Source organism: Vespa mandarinia, chromosome 4 (assembly GCF_050613455.1).
Source record: "Vespa mandarinia isolate Hongniang chromosome 4, ASM5061345v1, whole genome shotgun sequence".
NCBI lineage: Eukaryota > Metazoa > Arthropoda > Insecta > Hymenoptera > Vespidae > Vespa > Vespa mandarinia.
Window position 1 is genome coordinate 8,921,440 of NC_140813.1, and position 25,169 is coordinate 8,946,608.

Here is a 25,169-nt window from a genome sequence, read left to right on the forward strand (position 1 = left end):
TACTTGTCGAGCGAATGCTTGTGTAACAAATACATAAATAATATATTTGACACTTTGCAATATTACAAAGAAGAATGACTTTTAAATATGATATCTTTAATAATATTTCAAAAAAATATTCTATTAGGAAAACAAATGAAAAACTTTTAATCTAATTCGACGGCTTTATAGTTTCATAATCGTCCGCCAATCGATCCGGAATCGTGCGCTCGCAACACCTTTCCCTCTTCCTCTACACCGAAAAAAGCCGCCCGCCACTCGACGCCTCCCCCTCCAGAACTTATATCCAACTAACAATAAGCAGACTACGTCATTGAAGCGAAGCGTCGTTATTGGAGAACCTTGAAAATTTTCTACCTAATACCACTTGCTTTTCTTCCGTGTGTAACTTTTCGCACCCACCTTTCTTTTTTTCTATTTTTCTGTCTGTCTGTCTCTCTCTCTCTCTCTCTCTCTCTGGCTCTCTATCTATCTATCTATTTCTCTCTTTCTATTTTCTATTTCTCTTATCCTATCCATGGAAATAACTATACATATCAATCTTTTGATCTTTCGATGACGCTTGAAGATATATATATATAATAAAGAAATAGAGAGAAAAAGAATGAGTAGGAGAATGGGAGAGATGAGACAGGGGAAAGAGAAAAAGAAAAAGAAAATAGACAGAGGTACGCGCATAAGAGAGAAAAGGGCGTAACGCGTGTCCGTCCGTTGCAATAAGAAGGTTGTTATGTATGTATGTACGTAGAAGCAAATGGTGGGGCAAGGGGGATGCAGTGCTGCCTATCGTAAAACGCGGCAAAAACGAAAGCTAAAGATAGAAGTTGAGCACCGTTTGTACGAGGCTCTAGAAAATTCGTTGTCTCGTATGTGAGAGCTAGTAGAGATGAAAATGCGAAACATTGTCCTGAACTCGAAAGAGATATCGATCGGAGCGAAGCAATTTTTTTTACGCACCAATCGATGCGATCGATCATTAGAAATACAAAGGAAAGGACAACGGAGAGTGGGAGAGTCAAGATCGAACGCTCGATCGGATGGTTCGATCGTAAGCGTGGCGCTCGGTTCGTGTTAACCGAGTAGAAACGGACATTGCCGATTGAGAACCCCTACTCCTTCGTAATGTTTCGTAGGCCCGGAGAGCCGACGAGGAGGAGGCGGAGGTGGCGATGTCCAATGAGACTCGTTGCAAAGAAAGGGAACGCGTACATCAGCAGCGACGTCGCCGTCGTCGTCGTCGTCGTCGCGATTGCTCTCGCGGTCGCGTCTTCGTCGTCGCCGTCAAAGTCGCTTTTATAGTTATTGTTATTGTTATTGTTGATGATCGTGCCGCTGTTGTCTTGCGCCGTCAAATTTCTATACGTCTTAGAAGTTGCGCGCTAACGATCGTCTTCGCGTTTCCTCTAAGGCGAGGCACGAGAGAACAGCAAACGAGGCTAGAGAGTAGTGCCAAACACAACGAGGAAAGCGATCGCTGTGTTACGTGCGCGACGTCGTTACGATCGTATGCTGCGCGCGCGTTCTTTTCTGCTGAAGAGAGACAGAAACACAGGCGGTGAGAAAGAGAGAGAGAGAGAGAAAGAGAGAGATAGAGAAAGAGAGAAAGAAAGATAGTTTGAAGCGGGTGCGAGATCCGACAGCGGATCTCAGTGTGCGTTCGTGCTTGCGTGCGTCGTGTCTTTGCGTGCGTGCGTGAGTGTACAAGGAGACTTGTGATATGTGAAAAGTGCGTGGAAGAAGGCGGAGGAGGCGTGCGAGAGCGCCTTTGGTTTTCTCGGGTCTCGAACAAAGTGCTAAAGAAGAAAAAAAAAGAATAAGGAGAAGACGTAAAAAAAAAAGAGGATATTCTGTGCGCGTGTGTCTATGTCTCTCCGGTGTTGTGCTTACCATCGTTGCTGGTGCGCGAATAACGGCGGGTAAGGTTGAAAGAGCGACGAGGAGAGGAGAACCGTTCGTATATCGTCGTCGTCGTCATTGTTGAGTGGTGGTGTTGATCGAACGAACGAGGAAAGGAGTGGAAAAGGACGGGAAGAGACGAGAGAAGGGACGAAAAAGCGGGAAGCGAGATTCTCGGTGTGTGTATCGACGCTTCTCACTCTGTCTACCGGCGGCTCTCTCGCGAGTTGTTCTCTCTCTCTCTCTCTCTTTCTCTCTCTCTCTCTCTCTCTCTCTCTCTCATATCCCCCTCTCTTTCTTTGACTTTCTTCGAGGATTTCGCGCGAGGACGCGCGCGAGAAAAAGAGAGGGAGATAGAAGAAGAAAACGGCAAAGAACCGAAAATGCGATACGCGAGTTGTGAGGCCGCCTAGCGTAGTAGCGTATCGGCCCTAGCACGGCTACGGGCCCCTCTGTGAAGAGAGTTTTAGCGGCGGAAAAATGGCGTCCGATAACGAAGCCTCTTGCGCGAGTGACCCAAATTTCGCCGTGATCTGCTCCTTCCTCGAGTGTTTCGGCAAATCCTGTGGCATAGTCTATCCGGACATTGCGAGGTTACAAGAAATGATCGAAAACACACAGGAAGGTGAGTCAAATTTATGTGTGTGTATTCCTTCTATCTTACCACCGCGTTCGTTCGTTTCGTTTCGTCGTTCGTAGTGCGCGTACGTATATACGCGCGCGCGCGCACTCGCGCTCGCTGCTGCTGCTGCTCCTCCTTCTCCTCCTCCTCCTCCTCCTCCTCCTCCTCCTCCTCTTCTTTGAGTCTATGTATATGCTTGTCACATGCGTATGTGTGCTGTATAATACGCGCGCTCGCGCATGGTTCATGTAAGAGAACGAATGAACAAGAGAGAGAGAGAGAGAGAGGGAGTGAGGAAGGATTGGAGAGGGAGAGAGCGAGACAAAACGAATGGTCTCTACGAGTGGGATGAAAAAGAGGGAAGGGGCAGGGAATAACCGACCCGCCCCCGCCAGACGAAAAGTCTCGCGCGAACTCCATAAGTTTTGTTTTCCTTTTTCATAATTCTCTTTCTTGCTGTCGATGTTAGTAACACGACAAAATTCTTTTTAAAGACGTAGATGGATGTTAGTTCGAAAATTGCCTCTTATGTATTTGACTGCCCACTTCTACTACATTCGTATACGTTTGTATGTATACTGCGCGCGTATATATGTATGTATATATGTATGTATGTATATGTATGTATGTACGAATGTATGTGCGTGCGCAATACGCGCGACCTCCCTCTGTTTTCATCCCTCTCCACTGTAACTACAAGGTCTGTGGCTAATCCGTACTATACCGTGAATCTACGACTATTTTCTTCGTTTCTTCATCTCTTTCCCCCTCCCCTCTCTCTCTTTCTCTCATTCCATTTGTAATGTTGGGTGGATCTCTCTGAGGAAAGCGCGCAATTCGTTTTCTTCGTATTCTTTTTTTACTCGGAATCAACGATCTCCTCTCTCTTTTGTATGGGTGGTGCAAAAGACTACCGATTTGACAGATAAACCCTCGGGATCGTTCCGTCGTGTGTTGTTGTTTTGCCCCGTGCTGCCACCTCCCTTCCTTCTTGTCAATCGCAGTTACACGTGATTACGAATTACGAACACATTTCGGCCTGTTCACACAGGCATATATTTTGACGTTTTGATTCTAGATAAATTTCTCAATATTTTGCTCTTTTTTTTTTTTGCCTTCTTTATCTTCTTTTTCATATTGTATTTAATAGTTCGTTTTAAGAAAGACATTTTTACAAACGCAATTTTGCGTATTTATTAAATATCACTATTTCTTTTCTAAGGAAGTAATAGTTTAGAATATAAACTTAATTTATTTCTTTTATATAAAAAAGTTTTTTTTATTTTTGATACATTTTTGATTTTATTGTGCTTAATTTTCAGGACTTTCTTTTAATTTTTCTTTATATGCATCATATTATTGTTAAAATTATACTGGTTTATCATACCAATATTATCTTTCTTTCAGTACCTCAACAATTAGTAGATTTACACATCAAATTACTAAGAAAAACACGTAAGACAGTATCCCCTGAGAAATGGGAGCGAGCATTGGTCAAATTTTGTCATACGTATTCGAATCAGGATGGGTGGGAACTCGAACGTTTTGGTTACAAGAAAGCTCGTATTGCTGTTAAATTACGTCTACTTAAGGTACATTGATATTTTCTTTTTATATCATTGCTGTTATTTGTAATGTTGTATATGAATAGTTCTGTTAATGTTATAATCATTACCGTAGGTACTCTTGGAAACACAGTTCGATTTGAATCAAAAGTTTAAAAATGAAGTAAATAAGCTCGCAGCTGATGAGTTACGTGTGGAACCATTAGGGAGGGACAAAACTGGATTAGCCTATTGGTGTCAGCTCGATGAAGAGTGTAATATTAGAGTATACAGGGAGGATTTAGATGAGGAAAATTGGGAACTAGTAGCTAAGTAAGTTTTGTTTATATTTGTTAATATTTTGATCTAATATTATTGTACATTAATATAAATACTTTCCAATATTAGAGATCGGGATGGCGTTGTTAATCTAATAAACACTCTGTCAAATGGTGAAGCTGAATCGATACCAATTAATGAAGATAGTAATAGCTTAGAAATTTCTGAGAAACCTATAATAGACACTGGCCAAATAACTACATCACCCAGTTTGGAAGGAGATGAAGTTATACAAGAAAATGGCACTCATAATGATAATTTAGAAGAAAAAGATGAACAAAAAGATGATCTTGGAAATGTTGAAGATAATCGAGAACAAAATGATATTATCGCTGGTCAAGATAATGCTGAAGTTGAGAATGAAGAGGAAGAAATAGATGAGGAGGAGGAAGAGGAAGAAGAGGAAGAGGAAGAAGAAGAAGAGGAGGAGGAGGAAGAAGAGGATGAAGATGATGATGAAGAAGAAGATGAAGAAGATGAAGATGTAACCAATGATGAAAGTTCCAAACAAAATACTGAGGAAGATGATTCTTTAGAGGTAGCACAAGATCAAGTTACAAAATCAAATGTACAATCTGTAAGTCCTGCAAAAGTGATTAATGGAAATGCTCATATACTAACGGAGAAAATCCATGAAAAGAAAACCTTAGAACAAACCATTGTATCATCTCATGCACCTGATTCTAAGCCTTTAGAATCTGTCAAATCTGAAAATTTAACGAAATCGAATATCAATAAAATTACCAATGAAGAATTAGTACCTTTGAAATCAATAGAAACACCTGTGATCACTTCTCCTCTTAAACTTGTAAATATTGCAGATTTGAAACAGGTGCAGGAAGAAAAGAACGCAAATCATATATTGCCTATTAGTACCCCAATACATGTATCTAAAAAGCATAATACTATGGAGGAAACAACAGAATCTGTAATGAAATCTTTAGAAAAATTATCTGGTAAAAATAGCATTTCTTTTACATCTACAGATATTACATCTGGACACAGTAAATTGTCCGTTAAACCAATAGATCAATTAGCTGCAAATCTTGTAAGAATGCAAGCTGAAAAACTTGAAAAGCCAAGTGGTACAAAGTCATTGGAAAAAATAGCAGAGAATCTAGCAAGATCTGGGGGTATGCTTAATTCTACAATCAATGGAGATGATGACAGATTACCACAAGATTTTTGTCCAAGAAGTCAACCTGAGAAACCTTCTATACTTCGAGGACATAGAGGTATGGACTTATCTACATCACCTCGTGGTTGGGAAAGTATGAATGAACAAAGTAGTCCTATGGATTTTTCGGGAATTGATCTTTCTAGTCGAAAATTCACCAAAAGTATGGATTTATCTACACCTGGATACAGATCTCAAAATTTTCAACACAGAGAAATGGATTTGAGTACCAAAAAATCAAGCAAACCGGATGTGCAAAATCTATCCTATGATGCTAGAGCAGTAATGATGCGTAATCATGCTATGGTAGCAGATTTAAGTAAACGACAAATGCCGTTTACAGCTTATGAAATGTCTGCTGCTGCATATCACACCTCTGCTAGATTACCTCCTAAAGAAGAGCATAGATTACCAAGCTATGCATTACTGCCAGATCCGAGTAAAATAACAGCTTTACGAATGGGTCCAACTTCTATAAAAAGGCCATTAGAGGGGGATGATGCGCAATCTGATATTTTAAAAAGAATAAGGGCAGATGTAATACCTATTAGAGGATCCATTGATAAAAGAACAATGCTCAATAGCAGTTGGAGAGAAGAAACAAGTGAAGCAATTGAAGAACCACTAATGATGGTTCAAGGTGAAGGATCTGGTAGTGATTGTGATGCTGTCAATCCTGGGATTGGTGAACCTGTAGAAGAACCCGTTATGTTTTTCTATGGCGAAGGTTCTGGAGTTGAATGTGAAACAGGTAATCCTGGTGATGACACGTCAACTGATAATAAAGAAAGCAACCAATCAAAAAGTGAAGCTGACTCGGCGACTGCTACTTTATCTTCAAGTGAAATCTTAAATGAAGAAAATCTTATAAAGGAAGTTTCAACTGCTTCTATGGAGACAAGTAAAAACTCTGTAAGATTAAATAGGAATTATTCCCAATCTACTGTTGATATTAATGACAGTCAAATAGTCGGCTCTACACAAGAAAAGCCAAAATTTAAACCAACTCTGGGCGTTCAAATAATTCCGAAAAGTACAAGTGGTTCTATTAAACGATTATCGAGGTGGGATGTAGGTAAACCTGCAGAAAAAACAGAGTGTGACAGTAGTATCATATCAAATGAAGAAGACATATCACAGAAGGAACAGTATTTTCCCAAAGAAGGCACTAGCGATCAGAAATGTAGCAATAAAGATGAAAACACTTTACAGACAAGTGAAGATTTATCTTTGTCAAAAGTTGGTTTTGAATGCCTTTCTAGCACAGATAACTTAAATGAGAAAATGAATGCAAATTCTTTCAATGAAGTTAGTACGCTAGATCAAAATAGTATAGAATCTAACATTACTGATACAGATACAATTGATAGTAATTCAAAAAAATCTAAAGAGAATTCTAAGTTATTGGAAACCATACAATGTGATTCCTCTATATCTTCATGTCAGGCAGATACTTCAGAAGGTTTTGAGTCTAGTACAAATACTATGCTTGTACCCTATTCATTAAGTGGTGAAAAAGTCTCTACAAATGTGTCAGATTCAACTAACATAGTTACACAAAATTCCGAATTTTTACATAAGATAGATAACGAGTGTAAACCAAAATCTGCATCACCACCAAGATTTTTTTTTGGACCAAATTGCATTTCATATACTTCAAAGTCTGTAGATTTGGAAACTCAATCGGATCAAATTGTCACAACATCAATTCAATGTAAATCTGACACGTTACAATATGAATGTGTTTCATCTTCCAAACCTTCGGAAGATACACTTTTATCATATAAATCAGAAGAATTTGATGTTACTCAAACAAATAATAATTCATTAAAAGCAAGTTCGTTTGATTCTCATAATATATATTGTACAAATGATAAAAGAGAAAAACTGGAGGGTTCAAGTCATACATGGAACTCAAATGAAGAAAATGTCAACAATGCCATTGATGTACCAAGAACAACTACTCAAATAGATGAAGATTTACAATCGAACACTGTACAAGAATCTGCTTATGCTAATAACAAAGAATCAGAAGAAAGTATTGTAAAAGTTGAAAAATCTGAGGATACAGACGTTATTTCACAGTCTTTTATTACTAATAATATAAATGTTACATTAAATACAGCAGAATCATTAACAGATAGTTCTGATCTTCAGCATAAAAAGAAAATTGTAAATGATAATGATATAAAAATTAAGCATATGGCACAACACAGTGAAAACACTATAACTGATCAATTGAGATTTATAGATGATAGATCTTATCAATCAACAAATGCTGAAAAGGATGTCAATCTTAATATATCAGACAACATACAAGAACACGTAGAACCACTCAGTACTTACTCTGAGAATGAAGCTGAACATAAATCTTCCAAAGAAGAAATGTCTCATCAGGTTATGGAAAAAACAGAATCTGAACCATTAACAGATATAACAACTGAGCATACAATGTGTATGTCACCATCTAATAAAGATCAGAATCAAGATGTACAAATGGAATCTAAAAATGTACAGGAATGTGCATGTGAGGATAAAACTAATAATATAGAATCTACGGATTTAATTTCATCTCCAAATTTCCAAGAAGTACACAGTTCTGCTGGAATACAAGAAATAGATCATGTTTCTGATGAATTTCAAGCTCTTAAAAAAGACGAGGTAGATTTAGGTAGAGAAAGTTACGATAAACACAGTGATAAAAACGATAATTTATCTGAATTTGATACACAAGAGGAGCAATCAATGGATACTGATACTGAAAAAATGAAAGGACAATTTAGTTCGGATGCTGATTCAATGTCAGTCAATTATGATAAAAATAGTGAAAGAAATGATACATTGTCAGATTTAGGAGTACAAGATGAAGGTTCAGGAGATTCAGAAGAAATTAAAGAGAAACACTTAACCAATTCTTTTGTCAAAACTAATGCTTCTGAAGATATTCCTGAATCTGACCTTGTTGATAATGCAACTGTTAGCAGTTCTGCATGTATGCAAGAATATAATAAAGAATCATTCGCTTCTGTTATAAGTAGTTCGAACGATGCATCCGTTCAAAATATATTTTTGCAAGACAATACCAACATACCAATAGTATCCCAACAAATTGATAATCCATTTTCAGCTAAAACAAGTAATAGTGCATTTAATGTATTAGCACCGATAGTATCTAATATTTCTATTATGAAATCTGCAGAAACAAGTAATATACCATCTTTAAAAGAAAATTATTCATCTAGTATTGATCAAAATGTGAATGAATATGCTGATGATGTATCAGAAAATCCAAGTTCTTGTATTGATCAAGATTCAAATGAAGATATGATAATTGATGACAGAATGTCAGAATCTAATGAATCCTCAAAGGAAGTGGAGGAAACTTCATCGAATGGTGAAAAATTAGTAACACCACCTGATCGTGAAAAATCAACAGTTTACAATGAAAATTTGTTGAATGATCAAAATACAAGAAAGGAAGATAATTTTTCTATGCAAAAGGATTTACCTCCTATCACAGAAAATCAGACAAGTGCACTAAATATTTCTACAGCAAATAATAAGGAAAGTAATTCCCCTATTATTGTAGAAATTGTTGAACAAAAAGATTCAAATAGTAAAACAAATGATAAAGAAAGTGATAATGTACAAATAACTGAAACATATACAGAGAAATCTGAAACGGCCATAAGTAATAGTAGTTATGAAAATACAGATGTAAAATTAAAAGAAGATATGGATAATACTGAAAAACAAAATGTTGTACAAAATGCAATAAATTTAATCTCAAAGGAATCTGAACAAAATTCAGTTAATAAACAATCTTTAGTGGCAAATTATGATAGTAATGATTCTAATGATGATGGTAGTGATGATGTTTTTGAAGCAGACACATTAGAAGAATATGCATCTACAGATATTCCTAACTGTTCTGTAGAAGAACATCCAGTAAATGATAACAAAATTACAAAAAGCACAAACATTGAACAGGAATGTATAAATGAAAAAAGTTATACATTATTTGACGAGCCACAACAATTTGTACAGAATAAAGAAGAGTTAGAATCAAATTTACAAGTTGAAACTGATAAGGTTTCTACTAAAAATGAAGTAGAAAATAAGAAGGAAACGTGTAATGCTAATACAGAAAAAGTAAATGATATTTTCAACAAAAGAAATACTGAAGTAAGTAGTGATGATATTAAATGCAGTGACATAAGTAAAAATGAACAAGTAATCAGTACATTGAGTAAAGATGAATATGGGGAGGATATAGAATTACATAATACATCTTCTCTTGATAGTTCTAGCAAACTAAATAATACTACATCAACAATACTGTCATCATCATCAGATCATTCTCACTTACAAACATTTGTAAATGAAAAAACTCAAGTAGATGTTCAAATTACTTCTAATCAAATTGTCAAAGAATATGTGAACAATACTCAGAACAATAAAAGCATTTTAGATGAAACCACGATAATAAAATTACAAAATGAAAATAAGGCTTCTACTCAGTCAGTGAAAGATATAGATAACTTTGTGTTTGAAAAGTTAGATAGTAATAAAAATACAGACAATACAGAACATACTGCTAATTTAATACAAGTTCAAAAAAATATTGGATCAGGTGACATAGATGATCAATCAACAAATATATTGGATCATTCTGTAAGTGTTACGGATCAACAAGTTATAGAAAAAATAAACGATAAAGATAAAATTGCTAAAAGCAAAGAAATGATACTGCAGGTTGCAGAAGTATTACCAAAATCGCAACAGTATCAGGGATTAAAAGCTGATTATCTAGAAAATGAAAATGAACAAAATAAGTTTGAAACAAAAGAGCATAACTACATTGATAATTCTGTAAATGAAACTACTACAGCTGAAATAATTAATCAGTCTGTATCAAATACTTCTACAATTAAATTAGACAATGATATACAACAAGCATCACAAAGTTATGAAACTCATTCATTAATAGTAGAATTGAAAGACAGTAATCTTTCTGATAATATGAATCATACAAATTCCATTGCTAATAAGCCAACTGTCTCTTATGATATAAGCGATGATAAAAGTAAACAGACTGATTTTATTAATATTTCCAATACAAATAAGGATAATATTTATACCAAACCTGTACTCAATATACAAAATACTATAGCAACTTGCACTGGACAGGAAGAAATATTTGAAAAAAAAGAAGTATTAGGAATTATAAGAAATGATTTTAAGAAAGAAGGTAATAAAAGAGCAAGTGATAACTCAGAAGTTGAAGACGTTCCACCGTTAAAATCTAAACCGCCTTATATAAAACCTTTTGTAGAAACTTTATCTACTGACATAAAGTATAATTCGCAATTGGAAACAAAAATGGAAACTGTAATTGAAAAGAAAGAATTGAAACTTGAAGGCAACATACTTAACAAAGTAAATGATTCCTTAACAATACCATCTATTGCAGATACATACAATGTAGTTATGAGTAATATTGAAGCTGGAGACAATTTTAAAAATGATGTTTTACCAAAAGATAATTTAGATTTGAAGAATAAAAAGGATCTTTCAGAAATTCAAAATGTTGAGATAAAAACAGTTACAGCATCATCAGATGATTCTATAGGAGCTGATCATGAAAATGTGTTTGATGCACCATCAGAAGAGCCTGATCCACTAGCATGTACTGAAGATGATGCATTAAAAGGTTTAAATATAAACATTGGTGAAGACGGTGCTAATGCAAAAATAGGTATTCGTGTTAAATCGGTTTCTGAACTCGTATACGAAGGTTGGAAATTGGATGGTACAGAAACTACAAAAGTTTCACGAAAACGACGTAATAGCGCACAAGATTCGAATTCCGAAGATTTAGGAGAAAAACAAGAAGAAGAAGAAGAAATGATGGGTGGTAAAAGAATAAAATTACGTGCAAAACGTATACCAGATAAACAATTGCGCAAATCAGTCGAAGAGAGTCGCGTTGTAACTATAAGTTCAGAGGATGAGGCTGTGAAATGTAAAGTAGCAGAAGATAATAAAGATGGTAGTGATGATCCTACAATTATGCGTTCTGTTCCAATGGGACGTAAAAATAGGGGACGCCCAAAAGGCAGGAGACGACGTTGCAGAGGCGGTGGACGTTCACGTCCAAAACATTCAGGAGGAGTCAGTATAAACCAAACCTCAGAAGAATCTCCTAACGTGCATCTTGAGGGAACACCTACCAATGCTTCTTCATTAGAGACAACACCATCTTCATCTCAAAAAAAGAGAAAGAAAAGTAAGTTCAAAAACATTTGCAATTTAAAATTATCGTCTAAATTATATTAATGTTTAATATGTATTATACATATTAATTAATAATATTTATATGAAAAATTACTATCCCAAAATGTGATCATAAGCATTTAAATATAAAGCTAATTAAATTAAATAATTAATAAAAATAAATATTTATAGAATTGCTTTTTATTTACAGGAAAAATGGTTTTGGGTTTAGAAATAGGAAGAGATATTGCACCTGAACAACAAGAAGGTGTACTACAAGGTGAAACACCTGTTAGGCAATCAAGAAGAATTGCCCAATTGAAGATTAAAGAAGCAGCAGATAGAAGGAGAATTGAAGAAGAAGCATTAACTGAAGTAAAAGAGAAAAAGGAAACTACGGATAAGAAAAAACGAAGAAAAAAAGTATATGTTTAATAATTAAATAAATATAAATAGCGTGGAAAAGCGTTTATTTAATTAATTAATTTTTCTTTTTTTTTTTTTGTGTAATTATTGTGTATTATATGTATTTTACAGAACGAAAGTGAAGAAGAAGTTACAATGAAGGAAATTGATAAAGATATAAAATCTAAACGAAAACGAAAAAAGCGAAAAAAGAAGAAAATGCTTGCAAAATTTAATGAAGCCAATCCATGGCAAAGTTCGTCTGGTTCCAGTAGTGATGATCTTGATAATGAAGATGAGGATGAAGAAGAAGAAATAGAAACTGAAGGATCTTTACTTTTTAAAAGTGATCATGAATTTTCTCCCGAAAGTGATCTTGAGAAGGATCAAGAATCTGAGCCATTAAGAAGAGCTAGAACTGCTCAAAAAGGTAATAAATGCAATGTGAATTTTAGTAGATAAGATAAGATAGAATCTAAAAACAATTTTGCTACAACATCGAAATTAAATGATCTCAAATATAAATTATGTAAATTCTCACATTTTCATAGGTCAAAGTGATGTTGAAGAAGCAGATGATGAATATGCTTGTCAAAAATGTGGCAAGGCTGATCATCCCGAATGGATTCTCTTATGTGATTCTTGTGATAAAGGATGGCATTGTTCTTGTTTGAGGCCTGCACTCATGCTGATACCAGAAGGTGATTGGTTCTGTCCACCGTGTCAACATGTAAGTTATTCACCCTGAAAGATTTAAATAAAAATTATTAAGCAAATTTGTATGTACAAAACAGTATTAATTTTACCATATTATTTAACAGAATATATTGGTATCTAAATTACGTGAAAGTTTAAAAACATACGATCAAGTGACGAAACGTCATGAAAACGAAGTATTAAGAAAAAAGAGGCTGGCCTTTGTTGGTATAAGCTTAGATAATGTATTACATAAAAATGAGACGCAACGCCTTCAAAAGGATATAAAAGAGTCAAGCCAAGAATCTGAAAATGGTGAATTTAATAAAATATTTGTTATATATTAAATATTTATATTACATTATAATAATTTTATTTCTATTCTGTTTAAAGATTCTTCATCTGAACAATCATCATCGGCTTCAAGTTCGGAAACATCAAGCAGCGAAGAAAGTGAACCTGTGTATCAATTACGAGAAAGACGATGTGCAAATACTTATAAGTTCAATGAATACGATGATATGATCAATGCTGCGATTCAAGATGAAGTAGAAGCTGTTCAAGGTGCTGGTAATCAAGGAAGAGGTAAAGACATTGCAACGATAGTTAATGCAGAAAAGGAGGAAGCACAGGTTTGTATTTCAAAGCACAAAAATATTTAATGTAACGTATAAGATGTAAATTATATCTTTTAACTCTGGACTTTTCTATAAAAAGCTTCATCAACAAGTTGAAGGGCTGCAGATGAAGGGCGTAGATGAAGATAAAAACGATTTAGAACAAAAATCTGAAAGAGAGAGCGACGAGGAATATAAGGTAGAGAAGGAAGAAGTCGATGAAGATGAAGAGGAACGGAAAAGAGTTACTAAACGTTTATTAGCACGAAGAAAACATCGTAAATTGAATAGCTTGGATATAAGTAGTGAGGATGATCCAGAAAGCGACGAAGATTTCAAAGGAACTAGTTCGGATGACGAAGAAGATTTTGATGATCATATGACGTCATCAGATGAAAGTAGTTTCACCGATTCTAGGCGTCGTAGAAAGGGAGATTCGCGTCCAGTTAGAAGGTCTACTAGAGCCAGAATAACGACTACTTATGATCCAGATTTCAGTAAGTTTAGAATAGTAAATATGTAGTATAATGTACTAACCCTTCGAAATTTTCTTTCCAAGGGGATAAGAAGTAGATGTTTTTCCCAGCGCATTCATGTTTGCGTTAATATTTTGCGACTTCTGATTATATATAATCATGCATACGATTCGTATGACTTTTTTTTTATAGTTAATGACGATAGTGAAGAGAGCGATCGCCCAAAAAGGAAAAAGTCTCGATCCATGTGGGAAAATTCGGATAGCGAAGATAGTGATAATTCTTGGAGACAAAGAAAGAAAAAGTAAATTTTTTCAATGTAAAATAATATACACAATATTATATTAAATATATATAATATTACATTAAATTCGTGTAATGTTTATAGGAGTAGAACTATACCAACTTCAAGATATAGGACAACTTCAAAAGTGAAAAGTAAAAAGAAGAAAAGGAGGAAACGTATAATAGAGTCAGATAACCAAAGTGATAACGAGGAGGAAGATGAGCCAAGAAGCAATGATCAGGATGCATCTGAAAATATGAATGCCGTTATTCAGGAAGGTGAAGAAGCGACACCTACTAAAAATGAAAACGAAGAGAATATTGTTAATCTTGAAAATATTGAAAATACTGAAAATACGCACAATACTGATGAAATGAAAACAGAGATAATGGAGAACGCCGTGGCAAATACAGATTCATTGGTTCCTCCGCAACTTGATGAAATTGCAGCCCAAAAAAGGAAAAAAGTAAATCAAATAATTTATAAAATAAATTTATTCTAATTATATATATTTATATATATACTATGATATAATATAAAATACTCATCTATTTATTAGTATTTAATATCTACTTTAATACACTATACCATAATATACTATAGTATAGCATATAATAAATTATTATGATAATAATATAAATACTTTATAGGAAAGTACACCCAAACAGAAGAAGGCTCCATCTATTAGACGAAAGGTGATTTTACTTGTATATTACTTTCAAAGGTTGTCCTTTTTTTATTTGGCTTATTTTTGTTTTTCTTATTTATAGATTGTATATGGTGGTTTACCAGATGATAATTATAAACAAGAGGAAGAAGAAATATTAGATAGACGTAGTCGTAGACGAGGCCGTAAAATCAATTATCAGGAAGCAACAGCAACGGATAGCGAAGAGGTATTCATTTTTAATATGTTATGAAATTTTTTCATATTTATAATGAATTGTATTTGACCATTGAGCTTTGGAACATTTTAGATCGAAAATGAGTCAATGAATAATTATGAACTCTTATATAAATAATTTCGTGTTTTCCCTTCCTACAGGAATTAAAAAAAGCTATAAGAAAAACTGTGGAAAGTGAAGACGAATTTGTTGTTAACGAAACAGATGACATAAATGAAGATGCTGAAAAAGATTCTGATTCAGGTAGATCTTTTTATTTACTTTTTTTATGATATTATTCAAATCAATATTATAGTAATATAACATACATTTGTACAATAGATATTTATACTCCTAAAAAAGAAGCAACCAAATTCAAAAATAAATCGCCAAAAAGTAAAAAGCCGAGAAAAAGTAAAAGTCCTGCGGCAAAGCGCAAAACTATGGTCGATGGAGTTCCGAAACCGAGAAAGAAGCCTGGACCGAAACCTGGAAGCAAAAATAAAGCTCGAAAACAGAAACTATTGATGGGTTCGGTAATAAGATCGACAGATGGTCAGCATCTAGATGATAAAGATGTTCTATCTCATACAATGGATAATCCAATGGGAGAATTAACGTCGAAAATCGACGAAGGTCTTCCGGATAATGTCGGATTGACAGGTACAACGATGTCAGTAGCTAGTTCTTTTACTGGAGACGTGCCAGAAGGTTCATTGGGTGGTCTTGGGCCTGGAGAATTGGCAGATCTAGATGATGAACAATTGGAACAAATAATGATGGAAGATGAAGAATATGGTAGACGACAATTGGAGTTGGCGGCTATCGAGATAGCGAAAAAAAAGAAGAAGGAAGAGCGAGAAGCAAAAAAATTAGAAAAGGCACGGTTAAAAGCGTTAGAAATTCTAGCTGCTGAAAGGCAGAGAGATCCGAACGCTCCCGAAGGAACCGATGGTGAAGTACCTAAGAAAAAGAAACGGGGTCGTCGTAGCAAAGCCGAAATAATTGCCGAGCAGATGAGAAGAGGCGGGGCTCCGGCTTTGGGTTCTCCTGGATTAGCAAACACGAGTCCAGGTGTTATGGCAGCCAATAGCAGTAACATGATTGGATTGGATGTAACGAGTAACGTATCACCTAATATAAATCCTAACTTACCCACAGTCATCACGCCTGAGGCCGACAGGACACCAGAAGGGCATATTCCAATGATGACAGGACCAGACGGGCAGCTCTTCAATCCCGACGGAACGCCGATGAAGCCAAAGAGGAGAGGTCGTGGCAAGGGTAAGAAAACTCTTGCTCTCGAAGCTGCCAGGGCCGCGGAAGCAGCAGCAAAAGCCGCGGCTGAAGCTGGTTTGCTCGGCATGGGCACGGATTCGAATCCAGAAGTTAAATCGAGCGATATCCCAAACGTACTTCCCACTCCAGGTAGCAGTACTTCCGGCTCGGCACCGTCCACACCACCAGCGAGCGGCGTACCTACGCAGTTGCCACCTTCGACGCAAGCGAACGCGCAGTCTGTCTATTCGTCTCTTCCGCCCGGTCAACAGTCTTCCGTGATCACGAGGATGCTCCAGTCACAACCGGTGTCGTCAAATAATCCGCAGTCGTTCACAGCAGCGGCTGCTGCGATGGGTCATAAATATTTCGGTGCTCCCAATACAACTGGACAGATGATGACAGGTCCACGAACCGGTTATGAGATGCAGCCACGCGGTAGGATACCTTCGCCATACAGACAGCCAGGACAATCTTCCATGCCACCTCATTTTGCGGCCGTAAGATCTGGCACACCTCCAATGAGAATGAGAGTTCCAGGGCCGCAAATGTATCATACGCCTCACCATCCTATGGATCCCTCTCCGTCGGGTGGTGGTCCTATATCCATAAGTAGTCGAGACCGAAGTTCTCCTTTGGCACCGGGTCCTCCACCCATGATACCACCTGCGGCCGGTAGTCCATTAGCTAAAGGTGGACCAACGCCACCTCCGCCTCCACCTCCTTACGTAAGAGGCGGTCCACCGATCTCCAGGTTTACCGATAATCCTATGGGACCGAGGCATCAAATGCCACCATTTACGAACGCCTCACCGGTTAACCATGCGATGCAACAACCTTCTCCACCTCCAAATAGACCACCAGGAAATTTCTCGCCGTATCATCCACCTCCGCCACCCAATTATCACTACGGTGCCTACCCTCCTCCCCCGCCTATGTCTACAGCGGATGATGCAGCTGCTTATCAAGGCTCGCCCTATCCTACGGAACATTTTTCGTCTCCCGCGGACAATCAGCCGCAGATTCAAGCGCCTCCGCAACCACAACCTCCGCAATCTCAACCACCCCAGCAACAACAGCAACCACAAACGCACCCTAATGACCCGGCTGCTGTAGCAAATAAACAATACGATGAGGAGGGTACTGGGGAGTTTGGCGGTTTGGTATCTTATTTCAGTAGCCAGAGGGAGGACGATTTGGATTCGTAGCATGAGTGAAATCTTGGCCAACCCTAAAGCGTTTTTTTAGTATGAATCCTTTGTACATAATGTACATTTGGATTCTCCTTCTTAAAGTGATCGCGACTCTTGCTTAGGAAGAAGAGTCTCGAGAGAGACACTGGTTTCTGGTATCCTATTGATATATTTTAGCCCGTAGATACCATCGTACTAATCAACCCTTATCTTACGCTCCTTGTTCCTGAAACTTCGAAGAAATGACAGACACAGCTTGAATTTTTTATTTGTTTTTGCCTTCGGTTATTTGCTAAACGAAGCAGATTTATCTGTTTAATCGATATGATACTTTTCTCTAATATATTTTATTTTAGCGTATTCACTCGAAATATAATATCGTGTGATATAAAAATATTGATATATAGCGACAAGATCAAAAATTGCAATAATGATCAAAACAAGGAATATACAATACGCGGAAGATTTCGGAATTATTTTGATTAAAATATATCATTATAAATCTGCTTCATTTGGCAAGTAAAAATGAAACTTCTGTGTCTGTTTATGATAGACGTTCGAAAGGAAATAATTTCAACTATTTTCATTTGAACGTCATCTGATTCGTCGTACGAATTGTATCAAGATAAGGGTCGATCGTATGATGAAATTCGTATTATATGATTCTTAAACTTGTAGTTACGGGTTAAACGTAGTTGTATCATATTTGATACATCAAGATGCTCGAAAATGAATTGATGGAAGTATTTACATAATGTAACGATATAATACTGTCTAGTGTTGTTTTATACGCGTACGTTAACGTCTAAAGTATATAAGGATATGTAATATAAAAGTTAGGATCGTCTTCCTCTTGGGCCTCTTCGGCAAGTAGTCACTCCAGAAAAAAAAAAGAAAAGAAAATAACAAAAATCTTTGGATTTTGGATCTGAAATATAAAAGAAGCCGTAGAAACAAAATCGAGGTTGGCCAAGTGTAAAATTTGAGAAATCCAAATCGTCAACAATGGAGCCTATTTTTTAAGGATTGTAAGCTTTTTGTAATTAGTTTCAGTTCGATTGAATTAATATAAAAGGCAAGCGACCATACTTTTGTTCAACGTTGAATGTGTAATAAAGATTCGAGAAGAAGACGAATCTGATTAGAATTTTAACCTTTTTCCGTTCGTTTTCGAACCCATTTCTTCTAATCAGGCGCGTCTTCTTTCGATGAACGCATTCCTCGTTGAACGAACGTCGATCTTATTAAGGACAAGAAGAAGAAAAAAAACAAAGTTATTGACAAATTCGCGCCGTTGTTACGTGTACATATGTAAATACCGTAAGTTCTTTAGATTATATATTACGTGTATCATATTACATAGTCAAACAAAATACTATAAAGTGAATTAGTGCAAAGGGCACAAATTGTAATATTTAAATTAATTAGAAAAGAAAAGGAATGACATCTGATTACTATAAATTAACAAATGGTGTGAAGACTATTACTATAATTATTTATAAAGAAAGATTAAGGATTTATGATAGGGTTTAGTATATTGTATTTTACAAATTTTACTTGATAATTATATGATTAAATCATTAAATATAGTTATATATTAGAGAACAGGAGGCTGCTGAACGCGCTCTACGAAAAGTGAGAAAACTATGATTATAAAGCGATATTCATATAACACACACACACATATACTAGCGATATTAATATAATCGGCAAAGTTAAGAGAAGGGATATGTGGCGTAACAGAAATTTTATTATAATCTTGCGTGCAATGAACTACATGGTAATATGTACGTATATGTATAATTCAAGAAAATTTAAGCACGTGCAACCATAATGGGACTCTTTTTGTTCCTTAAAAAAAAATTAATCGAGCATGAATTATTAAGAATATTCGTTATTATTATATAAAATGGATATGTAGAGGATAATAAAAGATAATTACGGATGAGAGAGAGAGAGAAAGAATATCGAAATATATTCGTGAATGAATGTAAAAGATTGCTATTGTTTCAACGAGTGAAACAAAGGAAAGCGATCGTTTAGGTGTTCTTCTTGTAAATCGTAAATCAAGTCAGATAGAATCTGCCATAATTAATATTCTCTATCAAGAGGAAGGCCTAAACGAAATTTGGTCGGTAGGTGGTGTTTACTGAACAGATACAGTCGTTTAAAGAGAAGGTCATTTTTTTAAACGCAATTTATTTTATATTATTATTTGATTTCGTCCAGCCTCCTGCTCTTTAATGCAATGGCATGTCTTCAATGACATTGCACTTGCAAAAACCATGTATCTGTTTAGTTATCACACATACGTGCATACCTAATATAAATAGAAGCTATATAAACAAAAAAGATATTACATTATCTTAGAATTAGCTGCTTGGGATAGTTTCCTTTTACTTCGAGAAAACATTTTAACGACAAAATGTAATTAAACGTTTATACACACGTGCACATCGTATAACGTAGTGGAGGATGTTTTACTACCGCTCAGTTGATTATTTTTTACACCTACACGTATTTTTCGGTTTTATGCAGTTTAATAATACGATCTATTGTCTTCTTTTAGAACACAACATGTCTTTGGACCATTCGTTCTTAGGGTGCGCTTCAAGGAAAAATATCACATACATACATACGTATATGCCTGAACTTATTCACATAATTTACGTCATCATTGTCGCGTTTATAAAGCGAAATTTTTTCAAGTAAATCTTAATTGTTGTCCTGTCCTTCATCGAGAAGCGGTACCTCGATTATATATACATATATGATTATGACTATTAAGTTCTATATAGATCCATATTCCGATGTCTTACCTTTTCCGAGGTGGAAAGAAAAGATGTATCTAATACGAATATTATAATACATATTGCTAATAGTCGAAACGTATTTGCATTTAGTGAGATATTTAATATTTCGTGTACGTTGTGATACCGAGACGCAACGTCGGAGAGAGATACCCGATTGTGTAGTCGTCTTTTATCTGAATAATTCAAATCGCGCGTAGATTTATTCGCATTTAAATAGTACGTGTTTCCTTGAAACGTAAACCGAAGAAAAAAAGTGTCTTGCTAAGACGATAGGAAATGTGGTGCAGTTTAGCTTTTGTTTTGATAAGGGTCTAGACCAAACGCTATTATTATATTACATGTTGTAGCCTAAATGCAAACATTTTGTAATAAAATTCAATATATTGAAATAACATTGTAGACTTGAATCAATCTTTGTCTCTTTCTTTTTTTTCTTTATTCTTTTCTTAATCATTCAATGTTTCATTCAATAATTATTTCTTTAATTATGTGTTTATAAACCGATCATTTATTTAACTGCTTACGATGAAAGAATAATTCTCTGGATAACATTTATTTTTACTATATTAATTAATAGACATAATAAAATGTATACATACGTTAAATGTGTTATTACTTTTGTAAACATTATATGTATTATTACTAAAAATTCCAGATACAATATGAACTCATAAATTATTTTTAATGTTACAAAAGTATGTGATTATAAATTTTTCTTATATTTACTTTTTGTTTCTTCATGTGTCTTTAAATTTTTGAATATTAATTAATAAATCAGGAACAATAATACCTATAAAAATTTAATTCTTAATAACGTAATTTAAATCTCTTAAAAACAATATTCGACCAATTAAACTTTATGCTTTCATAGATCAAAAGAAAAACTTATTTCTGATTGGCTGACGTACGTTCGATTAATGTCGATCAATATAAAATTTATTTGATGATAAATCTTCGCTTTTTTTTTTTTTTAATTTAAAACAAATGCAGGATTGTCTTCGTTTAAACATAAATATAATATAAACATTGTAATTACAATTTGATTTATTAGATATTGATATATTATATATGCGCCATAATCGTTATTGCTATTTTCGATAATCGAAATTGAATACAACAGTGCAAAATTACTATATATCGAAATGTGCCAGATGTCGAAAACAGTTAAAGAGCTTTTATGATTCAAACGAAAATATTTACACGTTATATCTTCATAAACATGTATTAATGTTATTAAAGTCCGTTACAAGAAATTGCGAAACCTATTTTATTAATCACATAATAAAATCTTGAAGAGAGGCCTTTCGGGAGATTTCTTATTATAAGAAAATCAACTGTGTTTTCTTTCGTATGGCAATTGATGTGATTATCGATAAGATATTCTCTCTAAAGTTTCAACAGAATTAAAAATATTTGTCTACAACGTCGAGAGATTATAAATGGCACTTTTATTTACAAGTATGTGGGACTCTACGATGTTCCTGAGCACCCTAACCCCAAAATTCTACGTAGCATTAACAGGAACGTCATCATTAATATCTGGTCTTATTCTCATATTCGAATGGTGGTACTTCAGAAAGTATGGTACTTCATTTATCGAACAAGTATCTTTGAATCATATTTCACCTTGGATTGGTGGAGGTGATACTGCAACTGATAATGCTAACTCAAGTTTGAATAATTCCAATGGTTCTAATCAACAAAACGTTCCTGAATGTAAAGTTTGGCGTAATCCAATAAATTTATTTAGGGGTGCAGAATATCAAAGATTTTTTTGGGCGACTAACAAAGAACCGCTAACATACTATGATATGAATTTATCAGCTCAAGACCATCAAACTTTTTTTACTTGTGAAGGTGATACAGGTAAATATAATAAAAGTCTGTTTGAACATAATAGAAGTCTGGTTATAAGTAATAGCCGACAAAAGTTAAATGTAAATATTATATTGTTTTTATATTAATTGATTATATCATATAGGTAAAGCTGAATATGAAATTATGCAAACAGCTTGGAGAGAACGAAGTCCTGTAGCCAGAATAACAGCTGCGCATAGTGCTTTAGAAAGTAATCCAGATTGTGCATCAGCTTATATTTTACTAGCCGAAGAAGAAGCTACTACAATTGTAGAAGCAGAAAAGATTTTAAAACAAGCTTTAAAAGTAGCAGAAAATAATTATAGAAAATCTCAAAGTACACAACATCAAGGTTCCATTGCAGAAGCGATACACAGAAGAGACACAAATGTACTTATTTATATTAAAAGACGTTTAGCTATGTGTGCAAGAAAACTTGGAAAATTGAAAGAAGCAGTAAAAATGTTCAGGGACCTAACAAAGGAAGTACCACCAATTATGAATGTTTTGAATATACATGAAAATCTAATAGAAGCTTTGTTGGAGATGCAAGCATACGCTGATGTTCAAGCTGTTTTAGCAAAATACGATGATATAAGTCTACCAAAGTCAGCCACTATATGCTACACAGCTGCTTTATTAAAGGCAAGATTAGTAGCTGATAAATTTTCACCAGATATAGCTAGCAAAAGAGGTTTAACTACAGCAGAAATGTCAGCGGTGGATGCTATTCATAGAGCAGTAGAATTCAATCCTCATGTACCAAAATATTTATTAGAAATGAAACCTTTAATTTTACCACCTGAGCATGTTTTAAAAAGAGGAGATTCAGAAGCTATAGCTTATGCATTTTTCCATCTTGCACACTGGAAACAAATGGAAGGAGCACTTAATTTGTTGCATTGTACATGGGAAGGAACATTCAGAATGCTACCGTATCCTTTGGAAAGGGGGCACTTATTTTATCCATATCCAACATGTACCGAGTGTGCGGATCGCGAACTTTTACCTACTTTTCATGACGTCAGCGTTTATCCGAAAAAAGAATTGCCATTTTTTATTTTATTTACAGCCGGTTTGTGCTCCTTTACAGCACTCTTAGCTTTGTTGACTCATCAGTATCCTGATACCATGGGTGTAGTCGCACGAGCGATGCTCGCTTGGTTCTCTCATCCATTTTATTATATTTTGGATAAGTTAGAAACTGTCTTGCCGTCTAATTTATTACAGCAGCTCTCTAGAATATAAGATTTTCTTATGATCTCTATTAATCAAGACCTATTGTGATATTTATGATACACTTTTTTTCTTTGTTAGATACGCTAAAAATAAGCGTATTAGATGTTCGCGAACAGCTCTTCTTCCTTATTACATTTTTATGACTGATGATTGGATATATGTATTTATAGTACGAATTAATTGTTTAGCATTGTAAGTCAATTAAATCATCTACCTTGAATGAAACGATGTACAAGTAATAAAAACAAGTAGATATGCTTACGGCACTTTCCACTTTTTAACTTTCGTTTCTTATTTTTCTTTTTGCTGCCGTAAATACATTATGTAATACATAATATAAATAGCTTTTAAATATTAAAAAGAATGATTAATAAAAAGAATTTCATTACTAATCTTCAGTATACGTATATTTGATATTTTTATATTTAATTTTTTAATTGACTAAATGATGTAATTTATTATTTTGTTTTCTTTTATCAAGAGAGCTTGAACACAGTTAAATTATGCGAGGATGCGATGGAAATTCATGCTTGTTGCATTGTTGTTAGATTTTGCATTATATAAGAAAATTATAATTATACGGACGATTTTGAACAATGAATTATTCAATGATAAATTATGAATGATTTAATTTGTTGTGTTGTCAATTAATTATACGCACTTTGCTTGCGTAGTTATTGAAGAGGATATGCAAATAGTTAGAGTACACGTACATATCATTGCATTCGTATTTATTCGATATTTCATATTATCAATAGCTCGTAATGAGTTGAGAGAACAAACAAGACCAGGTATATTCATATTTTGCATATTGTTAAGATAAAACATGGCTTATATGTTACATAAAGGAAATAGATACAATTTTAATAAATCTGATCTTATACAATTGTATTAAATATACATAATACAACGAGTATTGACAAATTTAGAATAAAAAAACTTCTTCATTATATTATAAATTAATTTATATTAAAATATAACAAAACCAACGATTACTATCGGAGAAATGAATCAACTCTGGTCTGCCTGTCTATCGTGAGACGGTTATGATAGGAGAGAGAGATATAAGACACTTGGAAGTCAGAGGGCCCAGGTCTCTCGTACTCTGGGCTGGCTCACCATGACTTTGATTTTGTTTCAAACATTCATCCACTATTAGCCTTAAATGATAACTGATTTAAATTTTTTGTTTTTATGTACAATACTTTTTTACTTTATAATTTAGTTACTCGAAAAAAAGAAAAAACAGATATAACGCAGGAATAGTATTAAATAATTGTTTCCACATAGCTAAGACAATTTGTATTATAATTATGAATGTACGTAATAAGAACATGTAAAAACTTTTCAAATGTGGTTCTTAAGTTTTACTATAAGAATTATCCTTAATAGATTGTTACAATTACATGTATGTATATATATATATATATATATATATATATATATGTATATATATATATATATGTATATATATATATTATTACATATAATATGTATATATATATATATATATATATATATATATTATATTATTACATATAATATGTATATATATATATTATATTATTACA

General features: G+C 34.4%; 2 protein-coding genes across 5 annotated transcripts; both read left to right on the forward strand.

The window, feature by feature from the left end:
* The first annotated feature begins 2,376 nt into the window (after positions 1-2,376).
* Positions 2,377-21,051, forward strand: LOC118443041 (uncharacterized). Of its 4 annotated transcripts, XM_035869476.2 has the most exons (18): positions 2,377-2,521; positions 3,926-4,110; positions 4,199-4,395; positions 4,471-11,867; positions 12,066-12,277; positions 12,392-12,689; positions 12,811-12,989; positions 13,081-13,270; positions 13,349-13,587; positions 13,673-14,069; positions 14,241-14,352; positions 14,437-14,800; positions 14,985-15,029; positions 15,105-15,230; positions 15,380-15,482; positions 15,561-16,292; positions 16,380-16,502; positions 16,647-21,050. In XM_035869476.2, the coding sequence occupies exons 1-18, from the start codon at positions 2,377-2,379 to the stop codon at positions 17,702-17,704; spliced, it is 12,102 nt and encodes a 4,033-aa protein (XP_035725369.2). In that variant the 3' UTR covers positions 17,705-21,050. The 4 variants fall into 4 exon arrangements, with proteins under 4 accessions (XP_035725369.2, XP_035725367.2, XP_035725368.2 ...); XM_035869474.2 differs by having other exon boundaries at positions 16,380-21,051; XM_035869475.2 differs by having other exon boundaries at positions 15,561-16,502.
* A 484-nt stretch (positions 21,052-21,535) lies between these two features.
* Positions 21,536-24,944, forward strand: LOC118443003 (protein ST7 homolog). The gene is made up of 2 exons (XM_035869379.2): positions 21,536-22,368; positions 22,484-24,944. The coding sequence occupies exons 1-2, from the start codon at positions 21,942-21,944 to the stop codon at positions 23,605-23,607; spliced, it is 1,551 nt and encodes a 516-aa protein (XP_035725272.1). The 5' UTR covers positions 21,536-21,941; the 3' UTR covers positions 23,608-24,944.
* Positions 24,945-25,169: the final 225 nt, after the last annotated feature.